The sequence below is a fragment of the Ptychodera flava genome, chromosome 6 (genome assembly GCF_041260155.1).
Source record: "Ptychodera flava strain L36383 chromosome 6, AS_Pfla_20210202, whole genome shotgun sequence".
In the NCBI taxonomy this organism is placed as follows: Eukaryota; Metazoa; Hemichordata; class Enteropneusta; family Ptychoderidae; genus Ptychodera; species Ptychodera flava.
The window spans coordinates 6,363,453-6,378,927 of record NC_091933.1 but is presented as its reverse complement, the minus strand read 5'-3'; the positions used below and the strand labels follow the sequence as shown (position 1 = coordinate 6,378,927).

The following is a 15,475-nucleotide window of genomic DNA, read 5'->3' as shown; positions in this document are numbered from 1 at the left end:
TATATATATATATATAATATATATATATATATATATATAAAACTTGGGTTGACACACTACCACACCTGGTTGTTAGGTTCCAAACGTATTTATTATACCTCAAACACAACGTTTCGCTCTAAATTTAGAGCTTCTTCAGGTGTTTTCTACAATAGAAAGTACGAACATAACAATTACAATGGTTGAATTGTACAGGAAAGCGAGCAATGTGGAGTTACAAGTATCTGAAAATCTGTAAATGTACATAAATGACAGGAGAGAGACTAAAAAATTACAATGGTTGAATTGAATAGGAAAACGAGCAATGTGGAGTTACAAGTATCTGAAAATCTGTAAATGTACATAAATGACAGGAGAGTGACTAACCTGGAGGCAGTGAGTACGGTCAAAACTGTCTGGACCGACGCCGAGAGCTGGAAATTGGCGCGCTGAAGTCCAGTGGGGTCCCTTTAAATACTCAAAAGCTGGTATGTGGGGGCGCTATTGAAGGCTATGTAAATTTTGGGCGAATATTTAGGCCAGCTGGGGACAGTGTGTCAAGTTTTGTTAGTCCCTCTCCTGTCATTTATGTACATTTACAGATTTTCAGATAAAGATCCAACCATCCACCACCCATCCTAAAGCAAATTCCAATCTCCGTCAACAAAAGAATATCAACCATATCGGACTGTGAAGCCACATTCAAAAAGGCCGCCCCTGAATACGAAACAGCACTCAAGAGAAGCGGCCATCAGCACAACATGAAATATAATCAACCACCGACCGGCAGCGCCCCCAAAAGATCACGAAGCAGGCAGATAATCTGGTATAACCCGCCATTCAACAAAGCAGTAAAAACGAACATCGGCAGAGATTCCTGAACCTCATTAAATTACACTTCCCGTAAGGACATCCATTACACAAGATCTTCAATAAAAAAATGTGAAAGTCAGCTACAGCTGTACAAGAAATATGGGCAGTATCATCAGAGCCCATAACAACCACCTCCTACACAACGACAACAAACCAACCAAGCCATGTAACTGCCGCAAAAAGAAGATTGCCCATTGTCCGGAAACTGTCTCACGCCTTCAGTAGTATACAAAGCCACCGTAAATACAAGCAATGATACAAAGCACTATATCGGACTCACGGACTCAGCTTTCAAAACAAGATATACATATCACAAATATACTTTCAAAACATCAAAACACAGGAACAGCACGGAACTCTCAAAATACATATGGACCCTCAAGGACAGCGACACAAAATACAACGTCACATGGTCTATCATTGACAGAGCCCAGCCTTACTCAACCAAGACAAAACGCTGTAACCTCTGCATCACGGAGAAATTTCACATTATCAACTCGGACAAGTCGACACTGCTAAACAAACGTACAGAATTTCTTTCGAAATGTAGACACAGAAGCAAATTCCTTCTCATTAACACTTGAACGCGCCAGAACAACAGCCTCGTTTGCATATACACCTGACCCTATATATAGGTAGCAACGAGCCCGCCAACATCACTCCTGACGATTGCCAAGCGCATGAAACAGTCTGTAGAGTAATCACGACAAGTTCCACGTCTAGCAATACCTATGCCCTGCGGAAACGCATCGAGCACTATACATTGCCTGAATTGACACCAAGCCACTGATATATATATATATATATATATATATATATATATATATATATATATATATATATATATATATATATATATATATATATATATATATATATATATGAATCAATTAGGTCATTATCCTATATTTTTGTTTGGGGAAAACAGTGACGGGCAAGCAAAGCATGGAAGCATGCTTACGGATGTTTGATCATAAATGAATTTTACATGTTTGACTATAGATAGACACCAGTTGTTTTATCAATGAAGTCGCCATTACTTATCGATTTTCTCATTTACAAGGGACAGGACAGTCATGAAATCAATCTTAGGTTAAAAAGGAGATTGTATAGGCACTCTTTATTCTCATTCATTTCTTGAAGTCTATTTCAGGACGAGGGCGACCCTGTCTATTGCCTTTCTAAGGTGTCCTCACCCTATAAATGGCGTGACTCCTTGATTGCAGGCCACAGTTGCCAGTTTTCAAATGTCAGATATGGATATCTTCAGGATGTGTTTGTCTTGTCTCTATTTCGTTCAGTCATCTCTCCTTTTCGAATTCTCAATATCAATGGGTTGTCCTCTATCAACCTGCTGTAGGACGAGCTGTCATACAGCCGCTGGTGAGCATTTGGTGATTGTTTGTTTACACTCATCATTATTATCATCATCATCATCATCATCATCATCATCATCATCATCATCATCATCATTATCACCATCATTTTCGTCGTCGTCATCATCATCATCATCATCATCATCATCATCAGCAGCAGCAGCAGCAGCAGCAGCAGCAGCAACAGCAGCAGCATGATCATCATCATCATCATAAACATCATCATCATCATCATCATCATCATCATCATCATCATCATTGTAGTGATAATGCCGATGTCAGTGGTAGTGATGGTGTGAATGTCAAGGACAGACCATGTATCATTCTATCATTGCATTGTTATCATCGCTATTATCTTCGTCTTACTTGTTATCACTCACTACCAAAATCATCATCGTGTATAAATTATTCCAGGCGTTAGATCCATCCAATGTCTCTACGTTAAGTGCCTAATGCTCTGTACTTGGCGAGAGAGAAGGCCATCAAAATTAAAACCACGGCGGCTCAGATATTACGTAGTACCCGGTTACGCGATATCAAATAGGGTTTTTAATTCTTTACCGGATGGCAGCATGTAAGACTTAAGTATTGGAGCAGGAAAACTAATTCTCAGTAAATAAAATCAAGTTCATTCATACTTTTATCGTGCGCAATGAGAACAATGTCGATATCGGGTTATCCGTTGTTTGTTTGGTTCGAAAGTAGCGTGACACTGTGTTGCCTGTGTTTTCAAATAATCACTCCATGAACTAACGTTGCTTTACGGTGAAGACAACCGGTTGGCTTATATTCTGTGTTTGTCGCTACAATGCGATGTAAACCTTTTGAGTGTAAGGTAACGTTGATTGTGAATAAAGCAGACTCTACACTCTGCAGTGTGTGACAGTTTTCGGACAGGGTAGTGAATTTCGCCCAGAGCCGTTTTTTAAATGACGAGCACTACGAAATCTTGTTACCATACCCTTCGAAACTTTATTGTGTTTATCCTCAAACTGTTAACAGGACGGAAGTGGTATTTAGGGGATCAAAGTTGCCAAATTGCATTGATGACTCTATACTGAGTGCGTAGTAATCGGACTGGTATCGCAGTAATCGGACGCCGTATTTGGAATGTGATTATAGGGGCTAAACATTGATATTTTAAAACTTCAAACCCTCGATTTTCAATTTCGATGTGTTTAGAAAACTGTTTGTAAAAATTTCGTGATAAATTAGTCACGTTCAATCCATGGACGACGCAACTATATTTCGACGTGTATGGTGCTACAATATCGGACATGGGCTGTCTCTGTGTGTTGCTTTCGACACCTTGTATCGTACAGTGTGTTAACTTCGCCAAGTTTGTAGCGCCCGAAATAGCTTCTACCGATAAAAAAGACAATTAAAAACGGGACAGCAGCGTTACCCGACTTAATATTCGGTAACATGACTTGTAAAATGCTATCAATACAGAGCGAAGTGAGGACAACGAACAGCATGTCATTAAATGTCCGAAAACTGAGGTCGTCCGAAAACTATCACACTGAGTGTATGATAGATTCATTGACCATGAACATAGGTGTACCTGCAAATTTGATCACCGGAAAGTACGGAACTACACAACGCCCTATTATTTCTGTATTATTTGTTTTATCATCGTACATATTTGGGAGGCGTTCTTCGCTATACGTGACTCCCGTGACATTCGGCGCTACACTGCTCGTGCCTTGCAACTAACAATTTTCTAGTCTTTTGGTAAACACACACTAGGCGTGGCAGCTCGCTGCGTCGAGGCACAGTCCCTCTATGGTCGAGGCTTTACTTTGTCGCCGATGCAACAGGTGGCTGGGCTCGGTGGGAATGAATAAATATAACCGACCAATAGGACGGGCCTTTGCGGCTGTTATTATTAATGGCCAATCACTCTTGCTTTCACTGACACGTAAACTGAAAGTAAGAGTTACCCGGATGTAATACGTTGGGGCCGTAACAGAACACAGGAGACGAGTGGGATTTCCATACATGTGTGTGAGTATGCTATCGCATTTTATTTGGCAAAACTGTGTTTTACACCAAATCGCAACTGCAGAAATGGTGACACTGCAGAAAAATTACGCCACTGAGTTCGGATGGTTCGAAAATCCCTGGCAAACCTCTGCCTCCAAGAAAAATCATCTGCACCCTGGTATTCCTGGCGTTAAGCCATAGTACTACGTTAACCGTTTATGCAAATTATCTATTGAAACTCTCTATTATGTTGTCCTTTTAAATTTCCATTGTTGAGGGCACAGAGATACCGGTATAGTGTGTACGTACGTACACGAGCAGAGTGATTCTGAATTGAACGGGCTGTTTTAAGAGACCAGTGGCCGGGGACATTGCCGGCCCAGAGAGGTAAAGTAACGATATAATTTGCTGTGTATTTGCCGAATGACAGGTGGTTATACGGTGTATGGGAGTTGCAGTCAGCAGTGAAAGCACGGTCTCCACCCTTATGTTTGAATGTAAGCAGACAAAATAGGCGAATTAAATCAATATTTCACGGCCGTGTTTTTGCAGAACGGGTGACTCAACATGTAGGGACACACTTTTGCAGTAAAAGTCGTTACGCCCAACAACAACCAGGACGGCGTAAACACCCGCCCCGAGACTGTAGCACTGAAACTGGCCGCCGCAGTCGCCGGTAAGGCAATCGGGGCTGCAATTTCAATTTGCATGACAGCTCGTGTGTTCCATAGACAGGAACATGGCAGTGGTATTTATAGCAAACACCGCTGTGTGTATTTTTAAAGAATACTGCCCAGTGCAATGACGACTATCGCGAGAGTTAGCTTTCCACGATATCGCTCTGTCAAGCGTCTGACAATGCCATATCGACAATATCGACTGGTAGAGGAATTTTTACGGATTGTTATGTCCACAACTCTCATAGAATTTATCTCATGCAGGAGCTAAAACTTTTTTTTAGGTCTGCGCTGCTTGCATATCTATTCAAATTGGAAATTTTCGTTAGCAATTTCTATGCTAAATAGTTTTAATTATGAGGTAAGCTCCGAACAGATATGAAATCATATAAATTTAAACTGAAAAATCCCGTGTAGCTCTTTAAGACATCAGTAATATATTCACATATTTGTCAATACCACAGCAACAACATTCTTTTTTGTATCCATTGACGTGATATACTTGAACTAGAAGTCAATAGAAATACGTAGGAAATAAGAAAACTGAGTTAATTACAAAATGTCAATATCATGAAATACGCTGGCGGCTAAACTGCTTAAATCCCCTATGAAACTCAGAAATTATCCATGACCTCGGAAAGTCTGTTACACTGAAAATAATTGTGACATTGAAAATAAGGGTATAAATATGCTTAATATCCTTGTTAGATTTCCCTTCGTCCATTTTCACTACCGTCAGCAACGGAAAGCGTGCAGTGACATTGCCGATAGGATAGAAGACCTAGCCACGCGGGCGTAGCTTATGTTGTTTTAATTATTTCTTCACTAATGAAGGGAACAAATCCAATTAAGAAGTCACCCGGATATTAATAGTGTTATACATAGGCTCAGGAAGTTTCCAGTAGAGAAACAAAATTAAAGTGAAATGTTTTGCGTGCAGAGTTTGAGGCGCCACATAATTGTTAGCATTGACCTGTACATAAGTAGTGTTGAAATACGAGATCTGAGTCACGTGATGGAGGAAACCTTTGCGGAAACCGTTTCCCAGGTGCAATCGATTGATTGGCCACGATTTTAAATAATTTAGTGCGATATTGGAGTCACGTGACTTCGAAGCTTCCATAAATCTTGAATTTTGCGTCGCCACATGACATACCAGTGTGAGAGAGTCATTGTATTTGAAAGCCACCATATGCTTACAAATACTATTCGAGAAATATGTAAATATTTAATGTATTGTTCAACGCATTGGAATATCAGTATTTGACCTTCAAATTGGCTGTCCCCTTCACGTGCATGTTGTACTAAGTAGAAATCTGTCTAGGAAAAGTGAGCTTTATCAAATCCCTATCACACTTGAATTGACATTTATGAAGGTTGTTAATTTTCGCGGTATGTAATTAAATAGGAGGGAGAAAGTTACACGGGCATTACACTGTCACTTTATGTGAATATGTTTAAACTAAGTCTAATAGTGTTTTTTAGTTATTTCACACAACATCGTGTTTTGTGTTCAGATACCAAAGGGATTGTTCCCTGCTTGCGAGGTAGCTTGTTTCGATAGGCAAAATTTGTGCTTTCTCAATATCGTACCGAATCACCAGTCCAATACTAGAGTAAATCTTGTGTCGCTTTTTATGTTGGATCAATTAAGATAATACTAACATTGCTCCAGCAATATTTCGAAAGTGAAGAGGTAATTGAAATAAACGTATGACAACGGTGATCAAAATATAAAAATACCGTTCATTATAATTTTGCTTCCCTGTATCGGCCAACTCTGTGAATGGAATACAGAAGACAATACACTCTGTCGTGTGGACAGAATGATTTAATGAGGCAGAGACAATGGTCATGGTGATAGAAATTAATCAGAGAGGATTTTGTTCTGCGTTACACCGTCCGAATACTACAGGATAATCACTGAGCAAAGCATGGGTATTTTAGTGCCCCGGTCACCAAAAAACTGCAGCTTATGTCATTGAAATATAGCAGGAATGAAGGGGAATTGCATTCACCAGCCAGAATGACAATATGTACAAGAAACAAAGGTGAATTTCGTGTAGACCTACATCAATACGAAGCAAATGTAGAACAGTCGTAAATTAATTTATCGAAAACACGACATATGTCTAAGTATTGTCATTATTGATTTAATTTCAGTATCGCAACAGAATTTAATTACAACAGGAAGGATGTTGTTGTCGTCTGAAAAGTTTGGAAAGGGGATGTGGGATTCTCTCATCGGAAAGATAACTTAATTATCAAATTTAATCACTTTTTTAAAAACATGAATATCTGACAGGCTTCGTTTGAATTTTAATGGCATCGATGTAACTTATCAGTAGGATTTAAATGAAGCGTGACAAAGCCAATAAGAGATATGTCCAATGAAAATATCAAATATGCAAACAGACTCGTTATACTTTAACAGCAAGCAATCAATCGCTTGCATGACAGTCAGCATCGTTAACCTTCAAGGGAAAACCACCTTGAAACAAAAAACAAGTGTAATCGCAGCACATTTTTTATCCAAAAACCAAGGTTTTACGGTACAAACTAGCATTATTACCTGGTCTTGCAAGTGAACGAGAACCGATGATGCGCATAAAGTATACTTCATTTAATAGTATGGCGTTTGCTGACAAGAAAGAGCTATACTACAAATACTTCGCCAAATCTACCGCCAAAGGAATGACGTCATATCTAGACCTTGAATACCATCACATAGTGCATTTGTATACACTCTGCATACATACATGTAGTCGCTTTTTGTTTCGTTGTTTGCGTCAGTCACGGCACAGGGTGTATTATGTGTGGAGTATTCTTCAAAACTATGTGAAATCAAGCTCAGATTAATAGTCCATGTGAGTGTACCACTGTTCACAACTCAGGAATAAATTTTGTTGGTTTTTGTTTGTTTGTTTTTTGCAGTTTTACGTAGCTAGGCGGCTTGAGTTAAATATGACATGTATCATGGACGGCTTGATAAGGAATTAGCCTCCTTTAGATTTGCAATCATTGTGCAGAAATCGCATAAAACATTAAATCACCCTACTTCGGTACTGTTGACAGATGTTTGTAGCGTTATTACCATGGCATATTATTACTGCTACGTGATCCAATGTGTTTCAATGACATGTAATATTATCCTAAGCCTTAACTTTGTTTGGTTCATTTCACAGGGTGACTAGCCTTTTTAGAAAGTGAAAAAACACAGTGAATGGACCACGACCTATGAACCCAAGAACTCAAGTGTGTTTTAAGTGACCTCCAAGCCGTGTACCTGTCAAAAGAAAGCGTTGCGGGGGACTTGTGCACTTCAATGGATCAAGACATAGCTGCATTAGCAGAATCGTGTTCAGACACGATGCCCGCTGCTTTTGTAGATATTTAAGTCTGCAGAGTCTCCTTGTAAGCGACTCTGGACTTCCTCCAAGGCCCCTACAGTAATCGCAGCAACGCTGTTGCCATGGAAACCAGAATGCAATAACGCCCGCATCACTTTCGCATTGGATATAACATCTGAGTACATTACCAATCTCGCTACATTTGTTTTCGGTTTCAAGATTTCATTCCTTTCTATGAGATCGAGCGGGTACCGAAATGTCGTTAGAATTCAGGGGAAACAGACTGCAGACGAGGGCACAAGCCTTGCTTACCCAGCGAGAATGCGAAATGATGAAAGTTGCAATGGGTAAGTTCCGTGAGGACCACTCAGTGTTAACGTTTTGCAGAGAGCTGCAGATCATACTCAACAGTCCCGAGAAGCTTTCCCTGTTGAGGGAGCTCTACTTGGCCATTCCAGATCATTTGAAATCAGACTTTCAACAGCTATGCAGTCTCCACTTCGGCATCCACGGCGCGCGGGTCCTGCACGACCTGGTCGAGGAAACCTCGCAGACTCTCGACACATCAAACGCGAGAACTCCAACAAAGCAGGGGGAAGGTGTAAACATTTCTCTGCTCGGAAAAAGTCCCTCCCGCTCCGAGAAGAAAGGAAAAAGAACCCCTAAGAAAGACGACAAGGAAAGTAAGAAGAAAGAAAAGAAGGAGAGAAAACGGACCAAGAGCTCCCATCAGAGCCTGGAAACACTCTCGTCTGCGACCCGGTCATCGGAGAATGAAGGCGCTGACTCGGCTAATGCCGTGTCGGCAAGGGATATTAACATCAAGAAAGTAAAACTAGAACATAAAAACGGCGTCAGTTTAGGATTTTCCATACGCGGAGGAGTTGACCTCAGAACCGGGATATTCATCTCACAAGTGGACCTGGAAGCCAAGCCGAAAAGAAGGTAATTTTTGAACGTCCTAGATTTCCACTGATTAAATCTTGGTTGTAGTTTGAAGTAGCGGAACAGGAATAACAGAACTTGATCCGCCAACGTGTAATAGGTATTACCTGTGCGTGCGTAGAAAGAATGGGCATGGTGTTATACAGCATTTGGAGGTTGAAATGCCCACAGAAAGAAGAAAAATGACTCTCTGTACTGTGACCCGACGGCACATGCAATGTTGGGTATTTTCACTTTTAGTATGAAATAATAAGGAACAATTCATTTAGGTCTGCTGTGAACAGTAGCATGCCTTTTCACCTTGACACAAACAAGTAAACCAATTAAATTATATATTAGGGGTAACACGAATCTAAAATACACAGTAACGGTTAACAACCATTTTTCAGTCGGCCTGATGATCGTAAAACTCATCAAACAGTAAACATACCACTATTTCTGCGTCCTCAAATACGTACAACCTCAAAATAGGACAAAAGACAATTATACAAAAATAGCATAACTTGTTTACAGGAAGACAGCAAGTCGTGTGCCACCAGTGAAATGCGAATGTAAATGACAAATAAATGGCACTTTTAAAATATGTATTGGATCTTTCACACCGATGCGGTTTTATATCGGTACAATTTTGCTATTGCTATTGTCTTTATGTTCAGTGTACGTCGTTCTTACATGTCAATTATATTCCTGGCTGATATCACACATTATGTGACGTCATATCATGACGATCACCGGCTGAATAGAATATCCACCACGAACACTTATCAGTAGAAAATATGTGATAAAAATAGTCCCGCTTTTCCTTCGCTGCTCGAGGAGAGACTCTCATCGGTAAATAGAACATTTATAATGATATTATGTTAAATTCATCTCCATTAAAACTATTAAATTTTGAATGATTTAGATGAGTGATGAATAAAGAAGTATTAATTTTGTGGATTCGATCTCGTCGACACACATAGCGGATTATTTCTATTATCACGTGCCGTATTAATAAATCACCACGCTAATGTTGATTCCGCTATTCCAATCTCCAATGTCCAACATCTGCATCCAATTGTACATATTTTTATTACAAAAATTAACGTCAATCACGCATTAGAGGACCCTAGGAAATGGATCAGTGTTTTGATAGAGCAGTTCCATTCATCAAATTTCTATAGTAGGTGCATTTCCCCAACACAAACGACATCGCACTGCTGAATTCAATCTCGACGGGGCAAAACCGTCTGTTGCGGGTTTCCGGTGTAATGCTGAAACGGACAAAAGAGCGCGTCTGAATCGCGTTTCTGTTTCAATGATATTTGTATACTTGACAATATGGCAGGAATAATATTTGATTTATACTATTTCTTTGGAAGCAAGAAAAATATCACATTTGAGGGTGAGTGTTATAGATACGCACTGAGTTCACATTTCGCCACAAACACTCCACACTCATATCAGGTGGCATATGAATAGCTACCTCGCATGTACGTACTGTTTAGCAACAGCATAGAAACAGAATCATTTTCACTTTCACGGTCTGTGGTTCGCTCGAATTTCAGACATCATCCCGAATCGGAACAATCACAAACGTTGAAAGTATCGAATGATTTATATGATAAACCAATGCATTAGTTTCAAAGGAGAGCAGCGGTCTATAGGAAAACATAAAGGGACAAATAGCTTGAACGTAATATTTTTATTTTTGCTCAAGAAAACAAGTATGTTTTCTCTTTCTTCTACCCTACGGTAGGTTGCTACACAAGGTATTATATTTGCAAATACAGAGAACTGTGTGCAGTATACGATGTTATTGCTGACAAACGAATTGTAGCCCAGAATGGCATTCAGTTATCAACATCCGCAAGCTTTGTTGACCTATGGTACTCTAGGCATTTCGATATGTTTGGAATTGAACAACCAATTGCACTAAATAGATCATATATACAAACAGTTGGAACCTCATTGTTTGTGAAAGTGCTGTTTTCAGAGTCGAACGAAGGTTTCTCAATTATTTTACAATTTGGGTACATAATTTCCATATAATAAGGAGAGGTTTTGTTTCTCTCTCGCGGTGAAAATTAATGAGAGAGCGTCGATCCCCCTGTAGCGATAATGTTTATTTTTGCCGAAGACAGATCAAACACAGGTCAGATGCAGCAGCTGGTATAGGGATCGCACAATTATGTATATTGATTTATCTATAAAAAACTGGCAAACTAACCCCTGTGTTTTTTATTTGTATTTATACAGGGTCTCAAAGCTGGGGAAAGGATTCTGAAAGTCAATGACACAGCTTTCAAAAACATCACTCACGCTGAGGCGGTGGTGGCGCTAAAGTCTTCTCAGAAACTGACTGTGTACGTTGCCCAGCTTGGACAGATGCCGGGTGTCAGTGCACAAGTGCCCGTCCTGTCACCAAGACAACACGATGAGCCAGGCGTTAGGTCTCCCAGTAATCCGGAGAAGAGTATCACAGTGGTGGCAGACGAAGATGGATGGCTTGGTTGTAGTATAAGAGGGTAAGCACTTAGACATATTCATATTTACTCAGCAAAGTCATCTGCTTGTGTGGGTACGTATTCACTTACATATGTGCCCTGGGGCAAGCTGGTTATTATCGTAAAATGAAAGAATAATTTGAATACATAGTGCTTTCAATCTTTATGAGAGACCCGGAAGCAAACGCAAACGTCAACAAGGAATGAATAAGGCGGTTGTAGATTAAAATATTTGACTTATCTTCTAACCAGGGGATCAGACTACAATATGGAGGTGACGGTGGCTAGCGTTGACCCACTTTCTCCAGCACTCAGAGCAGGGCTAAAACGAGGCCAGAGAATATCAAAGGTAATTACAAACATGCACAGTAAGAACAAGGGAATTTGTTTGGAACAGTAGAGAAGACAACCCTACAAAGGTGGTAACCATAGCCTGTGTACACGACTGAACTAAATAAAATATCTGCAAGACCTATATAGCAAAGTCACGAAAGACATGATTTTATTCGCATGCACGTGACCGGCTCGTGATGTACTGGCGAAACCGATCAAGGCCGGTTGAATAAGTCGTTAAGTGAAACCTACAAAGAAATTAATTACGTTCAAAGGATGTGTTATTGATGTTTTAATTAATTCGTCCATTTTCTAATGTCGGTCAGTAAAACATTCTTTGTATGTATGTTTCATATCTTTTATTCAAGGTCAATGACGTCGTTGTTCGGAATCTCACTCACCTCCAGATTGTTAATCTGGTGACTGCATCTAACGTGGTCAGGTTTGTCGTCAGGCCACCAGGTATGTGCTGCCGATTTCAACGGACTAGTCAGCAATAGCGCCAGCTCGCGGTGCATTTCACCCACAATTATTTTGTATGGTTCCGAAACGCACTCGCCAAAACGAGTGACGATCTTGTGTTAAAATGACTTTGATGAAAACGGTCAGTTATTGCAAGTATGAGCAATTTTCATTACAAATAAATATGCCTAAAATGAGCTTCGGGAATGTCTCAAAGCTGTAATATTCATTAACCTCTTTGCTGGTTTTGTTTGACATGCAGTCAACGAGATTCTTTTTATATTGAAAACGTGTCTTAAAATGTACTCGGTTCGTGTGTAAGAATATGACGTACGGAGTGAAATGATCAAAATGAAATGTAGGTCCTGATCTGAACTCACTGGCCTTCGGTTCAAAACCCTCTAAAAACTCGCCTTTTGTTTGCTTCTATCTGAAAGGTAAATCAAAGCGATCCACTTCAATAAGCAGCCCCCGTGGTCAGCAAACCGGCAATCCTAACAGCGGGATGCCCAGCAACCAAGGAGGGAACCAGCATTCTCCACGGAGAGGTGTGTAATGCTTAACTCAGGATTTAAATACGGGCGTTATCTGCAAGGTGTACCTATTATCAAAAAGGTCCTTTAAACCCCCGGCAATAGGAAATATAATACTGAGTAACTCTACGCTGCGGCTGAGAAACGGTGGTTGAAAAAGCTACCTGAGGGGGAGGGGATACCGGGTAGAACTCCCATCACTACCTGCGAAACTCTGCGATTCTTATACTGAACACATGATGATGATGATGATGATGATGATGATGATGATGATGATGATGATTATGATGATGATATTGATGATGATGATGATGATGATGATGATGATGATTGTTATTATAATAATTATTTTGTCAGTTACTCGACGTCACAGCTCACCGCCGAAATCACAGCCGGACAGGCAGTTGTTGTCAAGACCGACCACGCCACTTCGAGCAGGGCAGAGCCACCAAGAAAACTTAGCGGCACTCGAGCAGGAACTTCAGTCAACTCCCCCTATATCCAGCTCCACCCCTCTACCACCACCGGATCACCCGGCGTTGGAGAGAAACCGGCAAACCTCAGGAAACATCCTAACAACAGTTCTCACTCAGACAGAACGGGAGCCGAGGATTGACCAAACCGCGGAACATCACGACCGAACCAGTAGAGAGAATACATCTGGAAGCTCGGTAGAAAACGATACGCCCAACAGCATGGAAGGTATGATGACTCCGGAACGTGCGATGCGGCTTCGTGACGAAAAGCTACGAAGGCTACAGCAGGGTACAGTGGGTCGTAATTTGGACTCTCCGTCAAAGGAGGCCGTGATACCATCAAAATTCCACGGTGATAATGTCTTGATGAGACGCTCCAGTAGTAAAGTACACGTCAAGAATCTATTCAACGCACATGCTGCCGGACATCTGCCGGACAACTCTCTGGACGGAATTAACTTTGGATTGTTCTCGCCGAAAGAAGAGGGTGATAAATCGCTGGCGGTGCCGATTGAATCCAAAATGAACATGCTCAGCACGCCTCACTCGAGGAGGAGAGACGTATCACCCGTCATCCCTCTCTACGATACTTCCATCGATAACTACAGCAGCGTCGACGGCAAGGTGTTGAACCTGCCGGCCAACGACGGACAAACACGAAGTCTTCCGAAGTCTCATCGTGAAACGATGCAACAGCTTCAACATCTACGCGACGTGGACGTCGATATGAAACTCGGCGACAGTGCCGACAGAAACGCTCTTTCAAACGCTCTGTCGACGGCCATGAAAAACAAAATGTCTCTGGACGACTCTCCAGTCATACGTCCTAACATTACGGACGAGGCCAATTCTGACTGGAGGCTCTGGTGATATTTCAAATATAACACAAAACGTACACAATACATTCCATATTCCAACATCAGGAATAAAACACCGACAGAGTATAGTTTCGCAGATTCTATGATGTCAAATCAGGCAGCCATCTCACGGGAATGCTAGCCCAAGTCAGAACATATATTCTTATCTTGTAAAACAGCACCTCACTCCTGCTCGTTTGTCCATGAAATGTTGCAAAAGGCCTTCAGAATTGCGCCGCCAATTCAGTTTCCGTACCTGATATATTTGTGAATGCTCTTTCCCTGTGATATTATTTCCAGATTTGGGAAAGGTTGCGCGGAAAGTCTTTAATTTCATTACCTTTTTCATGGTCAAGGACCACAGGAAAAGTAACTTCGGCACAAGTCAATTCATTGAGCGGGCTTTGCGCGATCAAGATGCTTGCTCAGAGTCGGCCGATTGAAGGATAAGGTGTTGCTTTGATTAATGGAAACGCAACGTTTTTGGCCTTATAGTTGTGAATGCAATGCTTGCTAGACCATATAACTCAATTGCACTCATAAGATATGTATTTCATTTCCGATTGTTTTTCATTGATTATGCAAAATGACTAAGTATGCATATAATATTAATTTCCCAATTACCCATAATCTCAACATAGCAATTTCTACACAGTAACATCAAAATTACATATTTCAGTATTATTAATTATTTTTACTTCGTTTAAAATCATTTTGGAGTATGCTTTGCCAAATTTTATATCTCGTCAGTTTAATTTTCCAGGCATTTTCTAAAATCCGGCCTTTGTCTTTCCATCAATGTTTTCACAATTTTCAAATGACCAAACTCGTTACAAATTTGAATATTTCCGTCTCATTTTCCTGTTAACGTCAAATTCAATATCCGTCAATGCGGGTTTTTGACACCAAACTGTAAACCTCATAAACATTTATATCTTCAGGCAACTGAGCTTAATTAAGATTAAAATTAAAAATTGAAACTTAACATCAGTATTAACTTCAGATTTATGTCACACTTTTTAAAGTTTCGGACACAAACATTATTATTTGTCATTTCAAGTAAGGTTAAGCGTGTGCTTTTGTTTGAATTATCGCCTGAAACTATTGATTTATTGGATGTAAAGTTTGCGAAGTATTTCCTT

At 40.4% G+C, this 15,475-nt stretch overlaps 1 protein-coding gene across 1 annotated transcript; it reads left to right on the top strand.

The window, feature by feature from the left end:
• Nucleotides 1-9,013: 9,013 nt before the first annotated feature.
• Nucleotides 9,014-15,323, top strand: LOC139134729 (signal-induced proliferation-associated 1-like protein 1). Its single transcript, XM_070701715.1, has 6 exons — nt 9,014-9,186; nt 11,425-11,693; nt 11,925-12,021; nt 12,374-12,467; nt 12,905-13,015; nt 13,358-15,323. The coding sequence occupies exons 2-6, from the start codon at nt 11,554-11,556 to the stop codon at nt 14,344-14,346; spliced, it is 1,431 nt and encodes a 476-aa protein (XP_070557816.1). The 5' UTR covers nt 9,014-9,186; nt 11,425-11,553; the 3' UTR covers nt 14,347-15,323.
• The last annotated feature ends 152 nt before the right edge of the window (nt 15,324-15,475 follow it).